General features: G+C 51.2%; 1 protein-coding gene across 2 annotated transcripts in view; it reads left to right on the plus strand.

Annotated features, from left to right (window-relative positions):
• The window catches only part of pi4kab (phosphatidylinositol 4-kinase, catalytic, alpha b), a 137085-nt gene that overhangs the window by 97831 nt on the left and 13188 nt on the right, over nt 1-26066 (plus strand). For both annotated transcript variants that reach the window (XM_078421447.1, XM_078421448.1), the window contains 9 exons: nt 6162-6252; nt 8776-8943; nt 11931-11984; nt 14733-14853; nt 19871-20000; nt 22560-22630; nt 23159-23231; nt 24275-24345; nt 25819-25925. In XM_078421447.1, coding sequence (XP_078277573.1) covers nt 6162-6252; nt 8776-8943; nt 11931-11984; nt 14733-14853; nt 19871-20000; nt 22560-22630; nt 23159-23231; nt 24275-24345; nt 25819-25925 — 886 coding nt within the window. The remainder of the gene's footprint in view (nt 1-6161; nt 6253-8775; nt 8944-11930; nt 11985-14732; nt 14854-19870; nt 20001-22559; nt 22631-23158; nt 23232-24274; nt 24346-25818; nt 25926-26066) is intronic.

The following is a 26066-nucleotide window of genomic DNA, read 5'->3' on the forward strand; positions in this document are numbered from 1 at the left end:
TCCCACTCACCCACTCCTCCACCCCCCCTTATCCCCCCCCATCTCCCCTCACCCACTCCACCCCCCAACCCCCCTTATCCCTCACCCTACTCCATCCCCCCTCAACCCCCCTTATCCCCCCCCGCCGTTTGTGCCATTGCAAAGTTGAAATCTGGTAAGTGGAATCATGGTAGGCCAGGGAGCGCCTGTATTAGATCAACGGGCCCCATCTGCGCGGGCGCGGATCCAGCGGCCATCTTACGAAAGTATTAGATCAACGGGCCCCATTGGGTTCCCATTGTGACGTGGAACACGGAGGTATTACTGCGCAGGCGTGGCAGACGGGCAGGGCAAGTGGAAAAGGGATTTATTAAAGTTTAAAAAGTGAATAACCTTTAAAATATAACAACCATTTGAACCGCAGGCCAATGGTGAGTGAGGTGGGCCTAAAATTGTTGCGCCATCGTGTACCGTTTGGGCTGTATTCCGGGTTACGTAAAACCAGACAACTGACAAACAAACAAACAAGATAAGTTTTAGTAATATATATATATAGATTTACAAGGTTCATTGAATGAATGAATGAAAGAATGAACACTTTATCGTCACATGAGACAAGTCACGGTGAAATTCGATGCATCCAAAGTTGGTGCTTTTTCGTTCACTGTCACATCAACGACAGTTGTGGAAACAGTGAAACCCGAACCCCCCACAGCAAAGTAACCTGCAGGAAGTGGTGAGCCCTGCCCGGCCTACCACGGGCACTGCTCTGCCCACCACTGCAGTAACCTACAGGATATGGTGGGCCCTGCCCGGCCTACCACGGGCACTGCCCTGCCCATCACTGCAGTAACCTACAGGATATGGTCGGCCCTGCCCGGCCTACCACGGGCCCTGCCCGGCCTACCACGGGCACTGCCCTGCCCACCACTGCAGTAACCTACAGGATATGGTCGGCCCTGCCCAGCCTACCATGGGCACTGCCCTGCCCACCACTGCAGTAACCTACAGGATATGGTGGGCCCTGCCCGGCCTACCACGGGCACTGCCCTGCCCACCACTGCAGTAACCTACAGGATATGGTGGGCCCTGCCCGGCCTACCACGGGCACTGCCCTGCCCACCAGTGCAGTAACCTACAGGATATGGTGGGCCCTGCCCGGCCTACCATGGGCACTGCCCTGCCCACCACTGCAGTAACCTACAGGAAGTGCTGCCCCAAGAACGTAGCTAAACTCCCTTCCACTGACTCCATCTGCACCTCACGCTGCCTCGGCAAGGCCAGCAGCACAATCAAGGACCCAGTCTCCCCCCCCCCCCCCCCGGTCACTCCCTCTTCTCCCCTCTCCCATCGGGGCAAGAGGTACAGAAGTGTGAAAACGCACAGCTCCAGATTCCGGGACAGTTTCTTTCCGGCTGTTATCAGGCAACTGAACCGTCCTCTCACCAACTAGAGAGCGGTCCTGACCTCTTTCCGCTGACTGGATAGCACGCAACAAAAAGCTTCTCCCTGTATCTCGGCACATGTGACAGTAAATTGAACATCATCCAAGATCCACATCACCCTGGCCATACTCTCACCTTGCTGGGCACTGAGAGCTCCAGAGGGAAGAGGGAACAGGAGCCCGGGAACTGTAATCCCGCATGTTAACAGCTTCTTCCACCAAGAAGCAGCACAGAACACCACAGGAGATCCTTTTTAGTTTAGTTTAGTGATACAGCGCTGAAACAGGCCCTTCGGCCCACCGGGTCCGTGCCGACCAGCGATCCCCGCACACTAACACTATCCTATACCCACTAGGGACGATTTTTACATTTACCACGCCAATTCACCTACAAACCTGTACGTCTTTGGAGTGTGGGAGGAAACCAAAAGTCTCGGAGTAAACCCACGCGGGTCACGGGGAGAACGTACAAACTCCGCACAGACAGCGCCCGTAGTCGGGATCAAACCCGGGTCTCCGGAGCTGCATTCACTGTAAGGCAGCAACTCTACCGCTGCGCCACCGCACTGCCACCTTTCCCTGTGGCTATCAAACTGTATAACTCCTCCCTCTTCAGTCGTGGGGTAGACTGAGACGGGGAGAACGTACAAACTCCGTACAGACTGCACCCGTGGTCAGGACTGAACCCGGATCTCTGGCGCTGTGAGGCAGCAACTCTACCGCTGTGCCGCCTGCGATGGGACTAGTGGAGGGTGGTACTTGACGAATGGGCTGAAGGGCCTGTTTCTGTGCTGGTGAACTCCATACTAGGTGCTTTGTCAAAACCACTCGAACCTTTGCCTTTCAAATGATTGTAAATGATTCCACCATGTAGCTTTGCATTTATCATGTGACTGCAGTACTCCGAAACTGACATTAAATAGCTGCTTCCCATTGTTTGACCCAATGGGGACCATTCTTGCCTCACGATGGTGTAGTTTAGTTTGGAGATACATCAAGGAAACAGGCCCTTCGGTCCACCGAGTCCATGCCAAACAGCGACCCCCGCACATTAACCCTGTCCCACACGCACATATCATATCATATCATATATATACAGCCGGAAACAGGCCTTTTCGGCCCACCAAGTCCGTGCCGCCCAGTGATCCTCGTACATTAACACTATCCTACACCCACTAGGGACAATTTTTACATTTACCCAGCCAATTAACCTACATACCTGTACGTCTTTGGAGTGTGGGAGGAAACCGAAGATCTCGGAGAAAGCCCACGCAGGTCACGGGGAGAACGTACAAACTCCTTACAGTGCAGCACCCGTAGTCAGGATCGAACCTGAGTCTCCGGCGCTGCATTCGCTGTAAAGCAGCAACTCTATGGGACAACTTACAATTTTACCGAGCCAATTAACCCACAAACCCGCACGCCTTTGGAGTGTGGGAGGAAACCGGAGCGCCTGGAGAAAACCCACGCAGGTCACGGGGAGAACGTGCAAACTCCTCCTTCCAAACGCACCTGTGGTCAGGGTGGAAACCCGGGTCTCAGGCGCCGAGAGGCAGCAGTTCTACCGCTGCGCCACCGTGCCGCCTACAGGCCCAGTTCACTGCTCTCTCCACATCCTTTAAGCCCCGCTGCATTTGCACGGGAGAGGAGTTTGGATATTGCTGGCAGTGTCGAGAGGCGTGGACCTGCCCTCTCCTGTAGAGCGTTGTGCTGAGGCTGCATGAGGCAGCACTGAGCCAGGAGAGGAGGTGCTCCACCCACCTGCTCATTGCCAGGGGCAGCTCTGCTCTGATAGCTGACGTGTGAGATGGGGTAATTTGAGTAAAGCACGGCTGTGAACCAACACCTCTGCAGCCTTGCGTTGCTTCCAGCGAGTGAAAGAAGAAAGGAAATAAATTAAATGCGAGCACGCAGCTTGCAATTAAACTACAATTTTAATGAGCTCTGCTCTCGGCTTCAAAAAATAATCGTCCTGTGACCGAAACGTCCTTCTCTCCAGAGATGCTGCCTGACCTGCTGAGTCACACCAGCATTTAGTGATACTATCGTTCTGTGTCTGGTTTCTGGTGATCTTTTCAATCTAGATTGGAAAATACCACAATATCAATGATATAGGGAACAATAATCTGATAGGGTAAATAAAATGATAGTTTTGTTTTAGTTTAGAGATGCATAACTACAGTCTAACTTCAACCAGGCGGCTTGTGAGGCAGCAGAAAAACACATCTTATAACTGTAGGAAGAAAACTGCAGATGCTGGTACAAATCAAAAGTATCAAAAGGAGCAAAGAGGTCCTTCTACAGTTGTACCGGGCCCTGGTGAGACCGCACCTGGAGTACTGTGTGCAGTTTTGGTCTCCAAATTTGAGGAAGGATATTCTTGCTATGGAGGGCGTGCAGCGTAGGTTCACTAGGTTAATTCCCGGAATGGCGGGACTGTCGTATGTTGAAAGGCTGGAGCGATTGGGCTTGTATACACTGGAATTTAGAAGGATGAGGGGGGATCTTATTGAAACATATAAGATAATTAGGGGATTGGACACATTAGAGGCAGATAACATGTTCCCAATGTTGGGGGAGTCCAGAACAAGGGGCCACAGTTTGAGAATAAGGGGTAGGCCATTTAGAACGGAGATGAGGAAGAACTTTTTCAGTCAGAGGGTGGTGAAGGTGTGGAATTCTCTGCCTCAGAAGGCAGTGGAGGCCAGTTCGTTGGATGCTTTCAAGAGAGAGCTGGATAGAGCTCTTAAGGATAGCGGAGTGAGGGGGTATGGGGAGAAGGCAGGAACGGGGTACTGATTGAGAGTGATCAGCCATGATCGCATTGAATGGCGGTGCTGGCTCGAAGGGCTGAATGGCCTCCTCCTGCACCTATTGTCTATTGTCTATTGTCTATTGTATCGCAAAATGCTGGAGTAACTAACTCATGGTGCTGCCTGACCCGCTGAGTTACTCTAGCATTTTGTGATACATTTCATAACTGGTTTAGTGACTGCCAAATCTGAAGTGGGAAGAATCATTCATTCCACTAAAATATCACTAAGGCACTGGGGTGAGGTAAAAAAATGTGTTTTTTTAATGATGCATTCAAATGGTAACATCATTCTTCGGTCGTCAGAGGATAGAGCCGATCAATCAAATGTGCTTCTATCAAAAGCAAGTTTTCTACAGTAATCAACATTATTACAAATACTTTATCAGTGAGGGTTGCCAGTCAGGCATTCTGTTGCTGTTATGTACTGCCTCGCCACCGTGTCACCATACAGTGCTGGCCCAAAACGTCGCCGACCCTTATCCATTTTGAAAATGGACCCTGCCCCAAAGCTTCGCCTATCCGTGTTCTTCAGAGATGCTGCCTGACCCGCTGAGTTACTCCAGTACTCTGTGAAACGTTACCTATCCATGCTCTCCACAGATGCTGCCTGACCCGCTGAGTTACTCCAGTACTCTGTGAAACGTCACCTATCCATGTTCTCCACAGATGTTGCATGACCTGCTGAGTTACTCCAGCACTCTGTGAAACGTCACCTATCCATGCTCTCCACAGATGCTGCCTGACCCGCTGAGTTACTCCAGCACTCTGTGTTCTACCTAGTGTTGACCAAGATTTACCACTACAGATCCTGCCTATTTGAAGGAGGGCAAATATTTTACCCACAGCTTAGTTTAGAAGGATGAGAATGGATCGCATTGAAACTTACTGAATAGTGAAAGGCCTGATGGAATGAATGTGGAGAGGATGTTTCCACTAGTGGGAGAGTCTAGGACCAGAGGCCATAGAAGTAAAGGCCGTACCTTTTGTGAAGGAGATGAGGAGGAATTTATTTAATCAGAGGGTGGAGATTCTGTGGAATTCATTGCCACAGACGGCTCTGGAGGCCAAGTAAATGAATATTTTTAAGACAGAAAATGACAGATTTTTGATTAATACAGGGGTTATGGGGAGAAGGCAGGAGAATGGGGTTGAGTGGGAGAGATAGATCAGCCATGGTTGAATGGCGGAGTAGACCTAACATGGAAACATAGAAAATAGGTGCAGGAGGAGGCCATTCGGCCCTTCGAGCCAGCACCGCCATTCACTGTGATCATGGCTGATCATCCACAATCTGTAACCCGTGCCTGCCTTCTCCCCATATCCCTTGATTCCACTAGCCCCCTAGAGCTCTATCTAACTCTCTCTTAAATCCATCCAGTGATTTGGCCTCCACTGCCCTCTGTGGCAGAGAATTCCACAAATTCATAACTCTCTGGGTGAAAAAGTTCCATGTCCCCTCAATTTTAAATGGCCTCCCCCTTTATTCTAAGACTGTGTGTGGCCCCTGGCTCTGGACTCGCCCAACATTGGGAACATTGTTCCTGCATCTAGCAGACTTGATGGGAAGAATGGCCTAATTCTTCCTGAAAAACCTTTTCACTCAAGAAGGTTGTGAATCTGTGGAATTCTCTGCCTCAGAAGGCAGTGGAGGCCGATTCTCTGAATGCATTCAAGAGAGAGCTGGATAGAGCTCTTAAGGATAGCGGAGTCAGGGGGTATGGGGAGAAGGCAGGAACGGGGTACTGATTGAGAATGATCAGCCATGATCACATTGAATGGCGGTGCTGGCTCGAAGGGCCGAATGCCCTACTCCTGCACCCATTGTCTATTCTGCTCCTTGAATTCATGAGCTTACCTGATTATATTGTACGATCAGCTGTCGACAATTTACCCAGCCTTTGTGCAATGTTTTGTACCTGGCAGATTTAAAAACACAGAAGCCATCGGAGCTGAGGTGACACGTCTGGTGAGACTGGACCCTGGAGCCGTCAGTGAGGTTCCAGACGCCATACGGGTAAGACCATGCATGCCTCGCTGCACCACCTCCCCTCCACTCTCGTGGTTGTCCGGCTTTTAGAGACACAACGCCGAAACAGGCCCTTTCGGCCCACCGGGTCCGCGCCGACCAGCGATCCCCGCACACTAACACCATCCTACACCCACTAGGGATCATTTTTTCTTTAACATTAACCAAGCCAATTTACCTACAAACCTGCACGTCTTCAGAGTGTGTAAGGAAACCGAAGATCTCTTATCGAAACGTATAAGATTATTATGGGGTTGGACACGTTAGTGGCAGGAAACATGTTCCCAATGTTGGGGGAGTCCAGAACAAGGGGCCACAGTTTAAGAATAAGGGGTAGGCCATTTAGAGCGGAGATGAGGAAAAACATTTTCACCCAGAGAGTTGTGAATCTGTGGAATTCTCTGCCTCAGAAGGCAGTGGAGGCCAATTCACTGAATGCATTCAAGAGAGAGCTAGATAGAGCTCTTAAAGATAGCGGAGTCAGAGGGTATGGGGAGAAGGCAGGAACAGGGTACTGATTGAGAATGATCAGCCGTGATCACATTGAATGGTGGTGGTGGCTAGAAGGGCCGGATGGCCTCCTCCTGCACCTATTGTCTATTGATTAGTACGGGTGTCAGGGGTTATGGGAAGAAGGCAGGAAAATGGGGTTGAGAGTAGGGGCAAGGTGATGTCACTACCCCGCGCCCCACGTGACCTCACCCAGTCAGCAGCCACGTGCTCCCGCTCCGAAAATGGCGGCCGCCCGGGCCAGTAGGCGGGTTGCCATGCAACCTCCGTTAGGCGGCACCCGGGCCTCCAGACCTACACTGTCCGGAGCTAAAATATCGGAAACCTAGAGTGGCTGGACCTACAGTGCCGGGGCCTAGAGTGTCCGGACCTACAGAGTCCGGGCCGAATACGGGACAAGGGCGGACCCGTACGGGACAAACCAATTTAGCCCAAAGTACAGGATGTCCCAGCTAATATGGGACAGTTGGCAACCCTAGTTGAGAGGGAACAATAGATCAGCCATGATTGAATGGCGGAGTAGACGATGGGCCGAATGGCCTAACTGTGCTCCAATAACATGAACTTATTTTTTTTAAGTGTTGGATAATTGGAGGAAAGAGCAGAGGAGTGATGTTGAAAGGCCGGCTGAATTTGCTGCATCATTCTCTGATAGAACAATTGTAAATAAGCTGAAGAAAATATAAATAACAATGTCGGTTGCTTACTAGTCGTCTGTTACCACAGGCTTGTTGCTCTCAATAATTCCGGATCATTACGCACCATCACGAGAGTGTTCCAAGTCATTTACAGCTGTTTTTGTCTGTACTAATGAGGGAGTTTGTTTGCCTGAGCCCCCTGCAGATCTATTTAGCCCCTGGGGTGCAGGAATCCCTGTGTGTGTGTGAGTTGATCTGCTGTTCATTTAGGCCCACATTAATCTGATTGCACATTTAAGGTTGCATATGACAGACTGAGGTAAATAAGACAGACACAAGATGCTGGAATAACTCAGCGGGGCAGACAGCATCTCTAGACGGAAGGAATGGATGGGCGACGTTTCGTGTTGTTTGAAGAAGGGTCTCTACCCGAAACGTCGCCCATTCCCTCTCTCCAAAGATGCCGCCTGGCCCGCTGAGTTACTCCAGCGTTTTGTGTCAATCTTTGGTGTAAACCAGCATCTGCAAGTTCTTTCCTACACGTGAGGTAAATAAGAATTTATCTGAGTTCTGTGCTTTTGAAACCAGTTTAGATTAGTTTAGAGATACAGCGTGGAAACAGACCTTTCGGCCCACCGAGTCCGCGCCGACCAGCGATCCCCGCACATTAACGCTATCCTACACACGCTCGGAACAGTTCACAATTTTACCGAAGCAAATTAAGTCATAAACCTGCACGTCTTTGGAGTGCGTGAGGAAACCGGTAGTGCGATACTCGCTGGAATTTAGAAGATTGAGGGGGGATCTTATAGAAACGTACAAAATTCTTAAGGGGTTGGACAGGCTACATGCAGGAAGATTGTTCCCGATGTTGGGGAAGTCCAGAACAAAGGGTCACAGTTTAAGGATAAGGGGGAAGTCTTTTAGGACCGAGATGAGAAAGTTTTTTTTCACACAGAGAGTGGTGAATCTGTGGAATTCTCTGCCACAGAAGGTAGTTGAGGCAACTTCATTGGCTATATTTAAGAGGGAGTTAGATGTGGCCCTTGTGGCTAAAGGGATCAGGGGGTATGGAGAGAAGGCAGGTACGGGATACTGAGTTGGATGATCAGCCATGATCATATTGAACGGCGGTGCAGGCTCGAAGGACCGAATGGCCTACTCCTGCACCTATTTATCTATGTAGCCCCCGGAGAAAAACCACGCAGGTCGCGGGGAGAAGGTGTAAACCCCGTGAAGACAGCCCCCGTAGTCGGGGTGGAAGCCGGGTCTCTGGCGCCGCGAGGCAGCGACTCTACCGCTGCGCCACCGTGCGGCCCTGTATCGTGCGTTAACGTTGTGTGCTGTGTGTTTGTTTTTGCAGCATTTGGTCACTTGGCACACCATCGACGCGGATGCTCCGGAGCTGAGCCACATTCTGTGCTGGGCGCCCACTGACCCACCGACCGCACTCTCTTACTTCTCCAGCCTGTACCCACCCCACCCACTGACCGCACAGTACGCTGTCAAAGTGCTGCGATCATTCCCACCGGTAAGCCCACGCCCGCCCGCCTGTGACCAAACGCCTCAGAAACTCACCGCCCCAGACTTCCTGTCAAAATATTGTTTCGTTTAGAGATACAGCGCGGAAAAGTATTCACAAATCGATTTCAAAAACTGAAAGTGAAGAATTAGAAATATTATGAGTGGGCGTTAATTTGGTTGCATTGGTGGCTAACTGGTCAAAGATTCCTGAAGAGAAAAATGTGGTTGATAGCACAACAACATGTGCTTAGTTTTGTTCAGTCTAGTTCAGAGATTCAGCGCGGAAACAGACCCTTCGGCCCTCCGAGTCCGCGCCGACCAGCGATCCCCACACACTAACACTACCCCACACACACTAGGGACAGTTTGCATTCACTCCAAGCCAATTAACCTACAAACCTGCACGTCTTTGGAGAGTGGGAGGAAACCGAAGATCTCGGAGAAAGGTCACGGGGAGAACGTGCAAACTCCGCACAGACAGCACCTGTGGTCGGGATCGAACCCGGGTCTCCGGCGCTGTGAGGCAGCAACTCTACCGCTGCGCCACCCTTGTCAAGATAAAACTTGGAAACAATCCCTTCGGCCCTTCGAGTCCAGGCCGACCATCCATCACCCATTCACACAAGCTCTAAGTTATCCTACTTTTTTATCCAAACCCTGTTAAGTTTACTTTTGGTGATACAGCTTGGAAACAGTGCCTTCAGACCAGCAAGTCCACGCCCACCACCCACCACCCATTAAGTCAAAATGTCATCGTTGCGTATCAGTACATATGACAATAATACGCTCTTGACTTGATGCCTGCAGTCAGGATACTTTGTTTAGTTCATAAGTGTTAGGGGAGCATTGGAAGAAGCCTTTCATCATCATCATCATCATCTGCGGTCACTGGAAGCCAGTGTGACTGTCCTCTCCATAAGGTCGGACGCCTGTGCGTGACTTTGTTTAACGCGGGGAGACTGGTGCACAGACAGCCACCACACACACGGTCCTTGACAGATCTGGGTCAGGATCCAGTGGCGTGGAGTCCAAGACGACCGGGGACCCTTCTTTGCTGCAGCCTTCATCCATCCGCCTTCCCAGCCGTTGTGACGCTCCACTAAAGTCATCCGTCATCCTCCGCCTGTTCCACCGTTGAGGTCTTGGTTGGATTGCTCTTTGTCAGGGACCTCCCTCCCCCCTCGACCTTACCGCCATGGGTGACCCTACCAGGAGCCTAACTCCAAACGGCATCGCTCTCAGGATCTCAGGACCACACAATCTTCTCCACCACGACAAGGTGACAGTCCACGGAGAAGAGAAGAAGCCTTTATGGTGTGATCTTCTGATATAAGGTCGTAAGGAATAGGAGTAGAATTAGGCCATTCGGCCCATCAAGTCTACGCCATTCAATCCTGGCTGATCTATCTCTCCGTCCAATCCCCATTCTCCTGCCTTTTCCCCATAACCCCTGATACCCGTACTAATCAAGAATCTATCTATACCTTAAAAATATCCACTGACTTGGCCTCCACAGCCTTCTGTGGCAATGAGTTCAACAGATTCATCACCCTCTGGCTGAAGTGTGGTTTAGTTGAGGGATAGTTTACCTGTGTGGCAGAGACGACACTGAACAGGCTGAGCCAAGCCTGGTCCCTGCTTGGCCGCTGTGATGTTTTTACTGACTACTCACTCCCCATCACTGAAAATCCCATCGCAGATAACCAACCTCCCTTTCATCGACTCCATCTACACCTCGCGCTGCCTCGGCAAGGCCAGCAGCATCATCAAGGACCAGTCTCACCCCGGCCACTCCCTCTTCTCCCCTCTCCCATCGGGGCAAGAGGTACAGAAGTGTGAAAACGCACAGCTCCAGATTCAGGGGCAGTTTCTTCCCGGCTGTTATCAGGCAACTGAACCATCCTCTCACCAACTAGAGAGCGGTCTTGACCTCCCATCTACCTCATTGGAGACCCTCGGACTAAAACGTAATCAGAATTTATTGGGCTTTATCTTGCTTAAATGATACATTCTTTCTCATGCATCGGTCGGTACACTGTGTGGCTTGATTGTAATCACGTACAGTCCTTTTATTGAATGGATCGCACAGAACACAAACAGCTTTACACTGTACCTCGCTACACGTGATAGTGATAAACAAAACAAAACCCTCTCCTCTTTGATTTTACTAACTTGTTTATGTACATAATGTTTCCATTGGGGTGTCAGAGGCAACGGGGAGAAGGCAGGAGAATGGGGTTGAGAGGGAGAGATAGATCAGCCATGATGGAATGGCGGGGTAGACCTGATGGGCCAAATGGCCTAATTCTGCTCCTACAACTTATGAATCTGTGCAGGAGACTGAAACCATCAGCTGCCTCCTTGTAGTAAATATCTGTTGCCTTTCTTCCCAGCTCCCTTTTGCATTCACTGCTTGTCTTCCACACTCCGCTCTGAGGGGGGTGGGGGGGGAGTTTGCACCCACAACATGAATCAATCGTTTCTCTTCACAGTTACCGTCGTGTGCGTCCAGCAGTCTAACGTTCACTTGGCTGGGGTGAGGTGTGAGGAAAGGAAGGAGGTTTTTAAAAGGGAAATGATTGGGCGGCACGGTGGCGCAGCGATAGAGTTGCTGCCTCACAGCGCCAGAGACCCGGGGTTCGATCCCGTCCACGGGCGCTGTCTGTACGGAGTTTGCACGTTCTCCCCGTGACCCGCGTGGGTTTTCTCTGAGTGCTCCGGTTTCCCCCCGCACTCCAAAAGACGTGCAAGTTTGTAGGTTAATTGGCTTGGTGTAAATGTAAATTGTGCCTAGTGTGTGTGTAGGGTATGTTAGTGTGTGGGGATCGCTGGTCAGTGCAGACTCGATGGACCGAAGGGCCTGTTTCCGAGCTGTATCTCTAAACTAAAAATATGAATTTCCTGTTTAAAAGAGGTAAAATAAAGCTAAATTTCTGGCAGTTGTGCATTTGAACAGACTTGCTGACTATTGATTAATATCATTTCTCTCGACAGGACGCAATCCTCTTCTACATCCCCCAGATTGTCCAAGCTCTTCGATACGACAAGGTAAGGAATATGTGAAATTAATTTGATGTCAGGTAAATAATAACGGATATTTCCAGTGTACACTGAAGTTTGGTTTAGGTCGGAACTGCCGATACTAGTTTAAAACCGAAGATGGACACAAGTTCATCCAGGTTTCTGAGTTGATCTCTGGCGTTTTCTTTGCTCGGTGGAACCAAACTGTGTAGAAGCTCATCAAAATGGTGTTCCGCAGAATTGAATCTGCATTGGAAAATCGTGAGATGCTTTGAGTTGAATTCTGAATGCAATGCATTGACTCATGCAAGGCTTATTGTGCCCAAACAAGCTGTTTGGTCCAACTTTGCCTTGAGCAGTCTAACATGAAAGTAACTGATATGTTCTTAAGGATAGCGGAGTCAGGGGGTATGGGGAGAAGGCAGGAACGGGGTACTGATTGAGAATGATCAGCCATGATCACATTGAATGGCGGTGCTGGCTCGAAGGGCCGAATGGCCTCCTCCTACACCTATTGTCTATTGTCTATAATTGGCTTTTAATGTGTATTGTTTTAAGTCATAGGAGCAATAATAGACAATAGACAATAGGTGCAGGAGTAGGCCATTCGGCACTTCGAGCCAGCACTGAAGAAGGGTCTCGACCCGAAACGTCACCCATTCCTTCTCTCCCGAGATGCTGCCTGACCTGCTGAGTTACTCCAGCATTTTGTGAATAAATACCTTCGATTTGTACCAGCATCTGCAGTTATCTTCTTATACTCCTTTGATGCTCTAATTGATCAAGAACCTGCGTTTTAAAAATACCCACTGACTTGGCCTCCACAACCGTCTGTGGCGATGAATTCCACAGATTCACCACCCTCTGACTGAAGAAATTTCTCCTCATCTCCATTCTAAAGGTACATCCTTTAATTCTGAGGCTGTGCCCTCTGGTCCTAGACTCTCCCACAAGTGGAAACATCCTCTCCACATCCACACTCTATCCAAGCCTTGCACTATCCGTTAAGTTTCAATGAGGTCCCCCCCCCCCTCCCCCCTCATCCTTCTAAACAGCCATGTTTTGCCTAGATCATGCCTTAGCCATGAAAACAAAGCAACACGTTTCTTCATCAACGCTGCATGGAAATACGTGGGTGGTTGGATAACCATGCAGGTTTGCATGTGTGGCTGGTTGGTGTTGTTTTGTCATTGAGGTTTCAACGAGATCAATCCCTCATATGCAATATGTCTTCTCCACCAACCCCAAATATTTAATGGTCCAACGCAGGACTACAAACTGTGGCGGCATGGTGGCACAGCAGTAGAGTTACTGCCTCACAGTGCCAGAGACCTGGGTTCAGTCACGACCACTGGGCGCTGTCTGTGCGGAGCTCGTATGTTCTCTACGTGACCTGCGTGGGTTTCTCCGAGATCTTCGGTTTCCTCCCACACTCCAAAGACGTGTGGGTTTGAAGGTTAATTGGCTTGGAATAATATGTAAAATTGTCCCTAGTGTGTGTTAATGTTAGTATTAATGTGCGGGGATCGCTGGTCGGTGCGGACTCGATGGGCCGAAGGGCCTGTTTCCGTGCTGTGTCTCTAAACTAAACTAAACAAAATATCCTCACTGCTGTGCTGACTTTACTAAATAGATTTCTATTAAAATTAACATAACAACACTTTATTGTCACTCGGCACAACACCGAACGAAATTTCAGCAGTCACAGCAAAAAAAGAAAAGAACACAGGACACCCGACCCCAACACAAACATCCATCACAGTGACTCCAAACACCCCCTCACTGTGATGGAGGCAACAAAACTTCCCCTCTCCTCCCCCCGCACCCACGGACAGACAACTCGACCCCTACCGAGGCAACCAACACGCACAGCCCCCGCAAGGGGATGGAAGGCCCCCCGGCCGAGCCGCCCCGGGCACCGAAATGTCCCGCGGCCGCACCGGGCGATGTTCAGTCCAGCGGCCGAGCCGCACCGGGCACCGAAACGTCCCGCGGCCGAGCCGCACCGGGCACCGAAACGTCCCGCAGCCGAGCCGCGCCGGCGATGTTAAGTCCCGCAGCCGAGCCGCACCGGGCACTGAAACGTCCCGCAGCCGAGCCGCACTGGGCACTGAAACGTCCCGCAGCCGAGCCGCACCGGGCACTGAAGCGTCCCGCAGCCGAGCCGCGCCGGGCACTGAAGCGTCCCGCAGCCGAGCCGCGCTGGGCACTGAAACGTCCCGCAGCCGAGCCGCGCCGGGCACTGAAACGTCCCGCAGCCGAGCCGCGCCGGGCACTGAAACGTCCCGCAGCCGAGCCGCGCCGGCGATGTTAAGTCCCGCAGCCGAGCCGTGCCGGGCACTGAAACGTCCCGCAGCCGAGCCGCGCCGGCGATGTTAAGTCCCGCAGCCGAGCCGCGCCGGGCGATGGAAGGCCCCGCGGGCGAGCTGCGCCCCGGGGAAGAGACCTATTAAAAGAAAGGTTTCCCCCCCCCCAAACCCCCCCCAACACACCCACCCCCCCCAACACACCCACCCCCCCCCCAACACACCCATCTCCTTTGTCCTGTTTTCACACCTCACACTTCCTTATCTATGTATCTCTCTCTCTTTCTCTCTCCCCCTGACATCAGTCTGAAGAAGGGTCTCAACCCAAAACGTCGCCCTTTCCTTCACTCCAGAGATGCTGCCTGAGTTACTCCGGCATTTTTGATTTAAACCAGCATCTGCAGTTCCGTTCATATCACCCTCACACTTGTTCCTTCTGTTAACCGGTGTTGTTTATAAAACGTTGCAGATGGGTTACGTACGGGAATACATCTTGTGTGCTGCGGCCAAGTCACAGCTTCTAGGTCATCAATTTATTTGGAACATGAAAACCAACATCTCCACCGACGAGGAGGGCAATCACAAAGACCGTAAGTACCTGCCCTGAAAGGGAAAAGGTTGCTGAGCCTATTGTACTTCGTGATGTTGACAATTCAACACCGGCAAAATAAATTCTGAGTTTTGCCTATTGAATTCCCCACCCCATACCCTTCTAAGCCTGTCTGATCCATGTACCTGACTAATTGTCACCTAAACATTGCAATACAAGTACAAAATGTTGCAATAGTGCCTTTCGCAACTATCTCCCCAGGCAGCTTGTTCCATCCTTTGTATAAAAATGTTACCCATCAGGTTGTGTCTACCAGGTTCCTAACAACTCTTTCCTATGTCCTCTGGTTCTCGATTCCCTTCTGGGCAATAGACTGCGCGTCGACCCGATCTATTCCTCTCATGGTTTTGTACACCTCGATAAGATCACCCCTCGTCCTCCTGCGCTCCAAGGAATAGAGTCCCAGCCTGCTCAACCTCTCCCTGTAGCTCAGGCCCTCGAGTCCCGGCAACATCCTCGCAAATCCTCTTTGCGCCCTTTCCAGCTTGACAACCTCTTTTCTATAACATGGTGAACAAAACGTATAACATGGTGACTAAAAAAAGAGTGTAATTAGGTGGTGTCATAAATGACGGCAAAACACTGTCTCGTGGGAGCAGAGTGAATGAAAGGGCGGGTATAGGCCACACTCGTTTGCCCAGAAGCTAATTGATCAATCGCTTATGACGCCAGTTTGAAAATATGTTGGCTGCTTGCCCTATCTGCCGTGACATTGCCTGCAGATCTATCTAAGCAGAGAGAAATGTCACCTAGCCATGTTCTCTGGAACGTCTTCCACAATCTGGTAGAAACAAAGAAAATAGGTGCAGGAGTAGGCCCTTCAGCCCTTCGAGCCAGCACCTCTCCATTCAATATGATCATCCAAAATCAGTACCCCGTTCCTGCTTTCTCTCCATATTCCTTGATTCCATTAGCCCTAAGAGCTATGTCTAACTCTCTCTTGAAAACATCCAGTGTTTCCACTACCTTCTGCGGCATAGAATTCCACAGATTCACAACTCTCTGGGTGAAAATGTTTTTCCGCATCTCAGTCCTAAATGGCCTGCCTCTTATTCTTAAACTGTGACCCCTGGTTCTGGATTCCCCAACATCGGGAACATTTTTCCTGCATCTAGCCTGTCAATAAACAATAGACAATAGGTGCAGGAGTAGGCCATTCGGCCCTTCGAGCCAGCACCGCCATTCAATGTGATCATGGCTGATCATTCTCAATCAGTACCCCGTTCCTGCTTTCTCCCCATACCTCCTGACCCCGCTATCCTTAAGAGCTCTATCTAGCTCTATCTTGAATGTATTCAGAGAATTGGCCTCCACTGCCCTCTGAGGCAGAGAATTCCACAGATTCACAACTCTCTGACTAAAAAAGTTTTTCCTCATCTCTGTTCTAAATGGCCTACCCCCTGTCCAATCCCTCAAGAATTTTATATGTTTCCATAAGATCCCCTCATAAGATTCCTTCTAAATTCCAGTGAATACAAGCCCAGTCGACCCACTCGTTCATCATATGTCAGTCCCACCATCCCGGGAATTAACCTGGTGAACCTACGCTGCACTGCCTCAATAGTAAGGATGTCCTTCCTCAAATTAGGAGACCTAAACTGCACACAAAACTCCAGGTGTGGTCTCACCAGGACCCTGTACAACTGCAGTAGGACCTCCTTGCCCCGATTAGTTGGTAGTTGTCTGGTTACCATTATTTATCCGAGCTTTTCTTTCCGTAGCTTTTCTTTCCTTAATTTATGTAATTAGTTCTTAATTATTTGAATTTAAATGCCCCGGTTGATGAGACCAATAAATGCCACCTATTTCTATTCGCGTTTCATTTTACATTTTGTGTAGGAAGGAACTGCAGATGCTGGTTTAAACCGAAGACAGGCACAAAATGCTGGAGTAACTCAGCGGGTCAGGCATTGGAGAAAAGGAATGGGCGACGTTTCGGGTCGAGACCCTTCATTGGACTCTTCAGACGTCTGAAGAAGATGTCTCGACCCGAAACGTTGCCTATTCCTTCTCTCCAGAGATGCTGCCTGACCCGCTGAGTTACTCCAGCTTTTTATGTCTGTCTTCATATTTACATTTGTTACTTCCATTCAGAGAGTTGTTCATAGAACCTTCCAGATGGGTCACGTAAAGAAATACATCTTGCACTCTGCCACAACCCTCTCCTCAGACAACTCGTTCCATACACCCACCATCCTCTGTATAAAAATGTTACAGGTTCCTAATAACACTTTCCTTAAACCTATGTCCTCTGGTTCTCGATTCCTCACCTCTGGACAAAAGACTGTGCATCCACCCGATCTATTCCTCTCACGATTTTGTACACCTCTATAAGATCACCAGGCATGTAGGAAAATAACTGCAGGCGTTGGTTCAAATTGAAGGTAGACACAAAATGCTGGAGTAACTCAGCGGGTCAGTCAGTGTCTCAGGAGAGAAGGGATGGGTGAGGTTTCGGGTCGAGACCCTTCTTCAGACGAAAGAAGGGTTTTGACCCGAAACGTCACCCATTCCCTCTCTCCTGAGATGCTGCCTGACCCACTGAGTTCCTCCAGCATTTTGTGTCTACCCTCTCTATAAGATCGCCCCTCGCCCTCCTGCGCTCCAAGGAATAAAACCCCAGCCGGCTCAACCTTTCCCTGTAGCTCAGGCCCTCGTGTCCTGGCAACCTCCTCGCAAATCCTCTTTACACCCTTTCCAGCTTGACAACCTCTTTTCTATAACGTGGTGAACAAAACGTATAACAATAGACAATAGGTGCAGGAGGAGGCCATCCGGCCCTTCGAGCCTGTACGCACCGCCATTCAATGTGATCATGGCTGATCATTCTCAATCAGTACCCCATTCCTGCCTTCTCCCCATACCCCCTGACTCCGCTATCCTTAAGAGCTCTATCTAGCTCTCTCTTGAATGCATTCAGAGAATTGGCCTCCACTGCCTTCTGAGGCAGAGAATTCCACAGATTCACAACTCTCTGTGAAAATGTTTTTCCTCATATCCGTTTTAAATGGCCTACCCCTTATTCTTAAACCGTGGCCCCTGGTTCTGGACTCCCCCAACATTGGGAACATGTTTCCTGCCTCGAATGTGTCCAACCCCTTAATAATCTTATACGTTTCGATAAGATCCCCTCTCATCCTTCTAAATTCCAGTGTATACAAGCCTAGTCGCTCTAGTCTTTCAACATACGACAGTCCCGCCATTCCGGGAATTAACCTGGTAAACCCACGCTGCCCGCGTAGGTGTAACATGGTGACCAAAGAAGAGTGTAGTTGGGCAGGGTAACAAATGAGGTCAGAGAGTTGTGAATCTGTGGAGTTCTCTGCCACAGAGGGCAGTGGAGGACAGTTCACTGGATGTTTTCAAGAGAGAGTTAGATTTAGCTCTTTGAGCTAACGGAATCAAGGGATAAGGGGAGAAAGCAGGAACGGGGTACTGATTCTGGATGATCAGCCACGAACATATTGAATGGCAGTGCTGGCTCGAAGGGCCAAATGGCCTATTTTCTATGTTTGTTTCTCAGCGAAAACTGTCTCGTGAGAGCAGAAGTGTATGAAAGGGTGGGTATAGGCTACGCCCGTTTGCCCAGAAGCTAATTGATCAATCGTAGCTGTCAGCAGTCTGCAAATATGTTGGCTGCTTGCCCTATCTGCCTTGACATTGCTAGCAGATCTATCTGAGGGGAGAGATAAAAAACAAAGAATATTAGCAATGGTTGAGGACTGTAGGGAATATTTACCTCAACTACCTCCTGCTGCAGCTTCTTTCATACACCCACCACCCTTTGTGGAAACAACAAAGTGGCCCCTCGGGATCCTATTAAATCTTCCCCCCCCACCCACCTCACCTTAAACCTATGTCCTCTGTTTCTCGATTGCCCTCCTCCAGGCAAAGGTTTTTCTGATTTTCCCAATCTTCGGCACGGTGGCGCAGCGGTAGAGTTACTGCCTCACAGCACCAGAGACCCGGGTTCGATCCCGACTACGGGTGCTGTCTGTACGGAGTTTGCACGTTCTCCCCGTGACCTGCGTTGTTTTTCTCCGAGACCTTCGGTTTCTTCCCACACTCCAAAGGCGTGCAGGTTTGTAGGTTAATTGGCCTGGTAAATGTAAAAATTGTCCACAGTGTGTGTGTGTGTGTGTAGGATCGTGTTAATGTGCAGGGATCGCTGGTCGGCGCGGACCCGGTGGGCCGAAGGGCCTGTTTCAGCGCTGTATCTCCAAACTAAACTAAAATATGATAGGGGACACAGAGAACGAAGAGGGACCCGGGGAGGGGGGGCACGTCCTGAGTGATGGGCGGGTGGGGGCACCGTTAGTTGTGCGGGAGGGAGCTGGGGACGTGGGACACGAGGAGCAAGGGCCAGTAGGAGGGTGAGCCGGGGTAATGCCTCCAGTGCCTTCAAGGTCGGCTGCAGGAGGTGCCCCTGGGACACAAAGATGGCCGTGTGAGGAGAGTACATGGCTCCAGTACATCGAGCCCGCGAGCCAACTGGACGTTAAGTAATGCCGCCCAAAATGGCCGCGCCCTCATGTATAATATATTGAAAAGGATTTTCACTGAGCGCTGTTGCACCCAATGCACTGGGCGGCACGGTGGCGCAGCGGTAGAGTCGCTGCCTCACAGCGCCAGCGACCCGGGTTCAATCCCGACCACGGGTGCTGTCTGTATGGAGTTTGCACGTTCTGCCCGTGACCTGCGTGGGTTTTCTCCGAGATCTTGGGTTTCCTCCCACACTCCAAAGACGTGCAGGTTTGTAGAAAATTGTAAATTGTCCCTAGTTTGTGTAGGATAGTGTTAAGTGTGCGGGGATCGCTGGTCAGTGCAGAGCCAGTTTCCGCGCTGTATCGCTAAACCCAACTAAGCTATTGTTCGAAGGTAGACACGTAATGCTGGAGTAACTCAGCGGGACGGGCCGCGTCTCTGGAGAGAAGGAATGGGTGACGTTTCGGGTCGAGACTCTTCCTCAGATGAATGACCTTTTGTTTTGTTGCCAGCTGATATTGGTGATTTACTGGAGCAACTGATCGAGGAGATCACTGTCTCGCTGTCTGGACCTGCGAAGGACTTCTATCAACGAGAGTACGACTTCTTCAGCAAGATCACCAATGTCTCTGCGATCATCAAGTAAGACCTGATCCCTCTAAATCTCTCGGTCACTGTGTGAAGCCGGTGCCACGGATGTTGTCTTAGACACGCCAGTTTGCAAAGGGCTTCGTCACTCCAAACAAAGCATACTGGAAGACTTTTTTACTTGCTTTAATTTACATGGAAAATAGGTGTAGGAGTAGGCCATTCGGCCCTTCAAGCCAGCACCGCCGTTCAATACAATCATGGCTTACAGAAACATATAAAATTCTTAAGGGGTTGGAGAGGCTAGATGCGGGAAGATTGTTCCCGATGTTGGGGGAGTCCAGAACCAGGGGTCACAGCTTAAGGATAAGGGGGAAGTCTTTTAGGACCGAGATGAGAAAACATTTTTTCACACAGAGAGTGGTGAGTCTGTGGAATTCTCTGCCACAGAAGGTAGTTGAGGCCAGTTCATTGGCTATATTTAAGAGGGAGTTAGATGTGGCCCTTGTGGCTAAAGGGATCAGGGGGTATGGAGAGAAGGCAGGTACAGGTTACTGAACTGGATGATCAGCCATGATCATATTGAATGGCGGTGCAGGCTCGAAGGGCCGAATGGCCTACTCCTGCACCTATTTTCTATGTTTCTATGTCTATGTTTCTATACCCCATCTACACTGGTCCCAACGTCCCGCATGAGGCCCTCTAAACCCATCCTACACATGTACCTGTCCAAATGTCCTTTGAATGTTGTTATTAAATCAGTTCCGATTAAATCTTCCCCCCTCTCACCGTAACCCTATGTCCCCTGGCTCTCGATTCCCCTGGCTCTCATTCACCCGAACACTGCAGCACGGTGGCGCAGCGGCAGAGTTGCTGCCTTACAGCCAGTGCAGTGCCGGAGACTCAGGTTCGATCCTGACTACGGGCGCCGTCTGTACGGAGTTTGTACGTTCTCCCCGTGACCTGCGTGGGTTTTCTCCGAGATCTTCGGTTTCCTCCCACACTCCAAAGACGTACAGGTTTGTAGGTTAATTGGCTGGGGAAATGTTTTTTTTTTAATTGTCCCTAGTGTGTGGGATGGTGTTAATGTGCGAGGATCGCTGGGCGGCGCGGACCCGGTGGGCCGAAGGGCCTGTTTCCACGCTGTATCTCTAAATCTAAAAATCTAAATCTCTCATGATCTTGTACACCTCTTTCACACCACCCCCTCATCCTCCTGTGACCCAAAGAATAAACTCCTAGCCTGTCCAATCACTCCCTGTACCCCAGCCCCCCAAGTCCTGGCAATATCCTCGTTTAGTCTCCCTCGCACTTTCCAGATTCAAGCTGAAATGTCCAGGCTAGAAGATAACTCAAAGGTCAGATGGGAAAAATGTAAAGATATACTTTTATACACAGAGGGTGGTGGGTGCCAAGATTGTGTCAACCTGTACAACTATACGCCTTCCCTTTACTTTCCCCTTTCACTTTCCTCTCTCTCACCTCCCTTTTGCTTTCTCCCTCCCCCTCCCTTTCCCCTCTCTCTCCACCTCCCGTTCCCCTCTCTCTCTCTCCCTCCCATTCCCCTCTCTCTCCCCCTCCCTCTCCACCCTCCCTTTCCCCTCTCTCTCCACCTCCCGTTCCCCTCTCTCTCTCCCCCTCCCTCTCCCCCTCCCTCTCCCCCTCCCTCTCCACCCTCCCTTTCCCCTCTCTCTCCACCTCCCGTTCCCCTCTCTCTCTCTCCCCCTCCCTCTCCCCCTCCCTCTCCCCCTCCCTCTCCACCCTCCCTTTCCCCTCTCTCTCCACCTCCCGTTCCCCTCTCTCTCTCTCTCTCCTTCTCCCTTTCCCCTCTCTCCCCCCTCCCATTCCTCTCTGACCTCACCCTCCCCATCCATCCCTCTCCTCTCCCCCTCCCTCTCCCCCTCCCTCTCCTCTCCCCCTCCCTCTCCCCCTCCCTCTCCCCTTCCCCCTCCCTCTCCCCTTCCCCCTCCCTCTCCACCCTCCCCCTCCCTCTCCACCCTCCCTCTCCCCCTCCCCCTCCCTCTTCCCCCTCCCTCTCCCCCTCCCCCTCCCTCTCCCCCCTACCTCTCCCCCTCCCTCTCCCCCTCCCTCTCCACCCTCCCTCTCCCCCTCCCTCTCCACCCTCCCTTTCCCCCTCCCCCTCCCTCTTCCCCCTCCTTCTCCCCCTCGGCCTCCCCCTCCCTCTCCCCCCTACCTCTCCCCCTACCTCTCCACCCTCCCTCTCCCCCTACCTCTCCCCCTCCCTCTCCCCCCTACCTCTCCCCCTCCCTCTCCACCCTCCCCCTCCCTCTCCACCCTCCCTCTCCCCCTCCCTCTCCCCCCTCCCTCTTCCCCCTCCCTCTCCCCCTCGGCCTCCCCCTCCCTCTCCCCCCTCCCTTTCCCCTCTCCCCCTCTCCTCCCCCTCTCCTCCCCCTCTCCCCCTCCCCTCTCCCTCTCCCCCTCCCTTTCCCCTCTCCCCCTCTCCTCCCCCTCTCCCCCTCCCTTTCCCCTCTCCCCCTCTCCTCCCCCTCCGTCCCTGATATCCACCTGTGGGTGGGTCCCAGTAAGCTGCAGGAGAGAGCGCAGCAGGAATACAGCGTACACTGAAAGTAGCCGTCTCTCCCTTGTCTTTAGGCCCTATCCTAAAGGAGAAGAAAGGAAAAAAGCTTGCCTGAAGGCCTTGTCTGAGGTGAAAGTCCAGCCTGGTAAGAGACAGACAGACATCTCTCCTTGTCCCCAGCTTCCCATTGAAGTCCGTCTCGGTATTCATTGTCTGTGTCCCCATCTTTAAAGCTGGGACCAAAGTTGTGGTCGTTTAGACCAAAAGTCTCAAGTGTGGCCCTAATCTATGTCCCCCCCAACAATAAATAAGCAACTGTGTCGGCACGGTGGCGCAGCGGGTAGAGCTGCTGCCTCACAGCGTCAGAGACCCGGGTTCGATCCCGACCACGGGCGCTGTCTGTACGGAGTTTGTACGTTCTCCCCGTGACCTGCGTGGGTTTTTCTCTGGTATCTCCCGTTTCCTCCCACACTCCAAAGACGTGCAGGTTTGTCGGTTAATTGGCTTGGTATATATTGTAAATTGTCCCTAGTGTGTGTAGGACAGTGTCGGTGTGCGGGGATTGCTGTTCGGCGCGGACTCGGTGGGCCGAAGGGCCTGTTTCCACACTGTATCTCTAAACTAAACTGATGCAATAATTGGAGAAGGATCAATAGTCATTTCTTGCTTTCAGGCTGCTACCTGCCCAGCAACCCAGAAGCATTTGTGTTGGACATAGACTACAAGTCTGGAACTCCCATGCAAAGGTGAATATAGTCTTTACATTCTCAGCTCTGGTCAGCCTTCCCTTTTATTCATTTGCAACAAATTATTTCATGTTGCAAATGTAATATTGTGACCACTCGTCAGTCTTTGTCCTTTCACTCAGTATGGGTTGTTTCTTTGTGTGTAAGGGAGCGGCACGGTGGCGCAGCGGTAGAGTTGCCGCCTCACGGCGCCAGAGACCCGGGTTTGATCCTGACTACAGGCGCTGCCTGTACCGAGTTTGTACGTTCTCCCCGTGACCATGTAGATTTTCTCGAGGTGCACAAAATGCTGCAGTAACTCAGCGGGACAGGCAGCATCTCCGGAGAGAAGGAATGGGTGACGTCTCGGGTCGAAGGAAGAAGGGTCTCGACCCGAAACGTCACCCATTCCTTCTCTCCAGAGACGCTGCCTGTCCCGCTGAGTTACTCCAGCATTTTGCGTCTACCTTCGATTTAAACCAGCATCTGCAGTTCTTTCCTACACATTTTCCCCAGGTGCTCTGGTTTCCTCCCACACTCCAAAGACGTGTGGGTTTGTAGGTTAATTGGTTTTGGTAAATTGTCCCTGGTTTGTAGAGTGCAAAACTGGAATAACAAAGAACTACTTTAGCACCTGTTTCCTTGCCTGGGTTTTCTCCAGGTGCTCCAGTTTCCTCTGGCAATCCAAAGTCGTACAGGTTTGTAGGTTGATTCAGTCTGAAGAAGGGCCTCGACCCGAAAAGTCAGCCATTCCTTCTCTCCAGAGAGGCTGCCTGTCCCGCTGAGTCGCTCCAGCATGTTTTGTCTATCCGTGGTTCAAACCAGCATCTGCAGTTCCTTCCTACAGCAGGTGTGTAGATGAATTGGCATCGGTAAAATTGTAAATAGTTCCTCGTGTGTGTCGGATAGTGTTGGCGTACGGGATGTCGATGTGTCGATGGTCGGCGTGGACTCTGGGCCGAAGGGCCCGTTTCCACGCTGTATCTCTAAAGTCTAGAGCATTGTTCTGTCTGCTGTCAAGCAGCACCTTATAAACGCACAGGTGTGTGTGTTTTGCCCCACAGTGCAGCAAAAGCTCCCTACTTGGCAAAGTTTAAAGTGAAGAGATGTGGAGTTGCTGAACTGGAAAAGGAAGGTGAGTAAAGTCGTGGCGTGTCTCGCTCATTGTAAACTCTAGAGCCGCTGCCTCACAGCGCCAGAGACCCGCGCTCCATCCTGACCTCAGGCTACGTCCGTATGTGGAGTTTGCACGTTCTCCCCGTGACCGCGTGGGTTTCCTCCGGGCGCTCCGGTTTCCTCCCACATCCCAAAGACGTGCGGGTTTGTCGGGTTCATTGGCCCTCTGTAAATTGCCCCCTAGTGTGCAGGGAGTGGAAGAGAAAGTGGGACAACGTTGACCTAGTCTGAGCAGGTGATGGATGGTCAGCGTGGACACTGAACAGAAGGGCCGGCTTCCGAGCTGCATCTCTAAACAAATAAACAAAACATAATTCATCTGTGCGTCCTGGGTATTAAATGCTGCAGGTTCATTGGCGTCTGTAGAAAAAGATACCCCTGATGTGTCGGGAGTGGATGAGAAAGTGGGATGACTAGAGCTCATGAACAAGATGACCGATGGGCCGAAGGGCCTGTTTCCATGCTGCATGTCTACACTGATCCCAAAGTTGTGTTTTGGTAGAGGCAAAGTTTGAAGGCGATGTGTGGGCTAGGTTTTTTTTTACACAGAGAGCGGAGTGTTCCACACAGTGCTGGGGATAATAATGGCGTTCATGAAGCTTTTAGACAGTTTAGTTTATTGTCACGTGTACCGAGGTACAGTGAAAAGCTTTTGCTGCGTGCTATCCATCCAGCGGAAAGACAATGCATGATTACAATCGAGCTGTCCACAGTGTGCAGATACACGATAAGGGAATAATGTTTAGTGCAAGGTAAAGCCAGTGAAGTCCGATAAAGTATCCAAGGGTCACTAATGATGAGACACATGTATCGGGCTCGGACGGATATGGATTATGTGCAGACAGGTGAGTATGGTTTATCTTGGCACGGACATGGTGGCTGGGGTTGCCAACTGTCCCGTATTAGCCGGGACCCCGTATTTTGGGCTAAATTCACGTACGGGACCGTCCTTGTCCCGTATTAGGCCAAAACCGTAGGCCCGGACACTGTGGGCCCGGACACTGTAGCCTGGGGGCCGCAGCAGCCTCAGACGGTGTGGGCCCGGACACTGCGGGCCCGGACTGTGTGGGCCCGGACACTGTAGGCCCAGACACTGTAGCCCGGGGGCCGCAGCAGTGTAGGCCCGGGCGCAGCCTAACGGAGGTTGCGTAGCATCCCACCTCCCGGGCGGTCGCCACTGGTGGACCGAGAGCACGTGGCCGCTCGCTGGGTGAGGTCACGCGGGGCGGCGGTGACGTCATCTTGTCCCGTATTTTGGAGTGAGGAAGTTGGCAACCCTAATTGTGGACCAGTGGGCTCCGTTCTGGGCTGTACAGATCTAACGTCCAATACTGTAAACCTAATGGTAGGAGGCTAAATATTGAAGCAAGGTACCAGCGCTTTGAAGAACGGCAAACTGTTGAAGAATCACGTGTGTGGTTCTGGTTTCCAGGTCTCCGTTCCTGCTCTGAAGGTGCAGACGATTGTTCCAATGATAAAGAATGCGAAGGAATCTATTGGCAAGCTGCCATCTTCAAAGTTGGCGATGACTGTCGGCAGGTAAACCCATTCACCCCGCTGCGTTCACTCCTGCCCACATACCGCGGAGGATGAATCATCGCCTGCTCTACAGACCTGAAACATCTCAGACACGTGTTACTCAACACTGTGTGGCATCTGCTCCCACCTGTGACAGTGAAA

The sequence above is a fragment of the Rhinoraja longicauda genome, chromosome 25 (genome assembly GCF_053455715.1).
Source record: "Rhinoraja longicauda isolate Sanriku21f chromosome 25, sRhiLon1.1, whole genome shotgun sequence".
Taxonomy (NCBI): domain Eukaryota; kingdom Metazoa; phylum Chordata; class Chondrichthyes; order Rajiformes; family Arhynchobatidae; genus Rhinoraja; species Rhinoraja longicauda.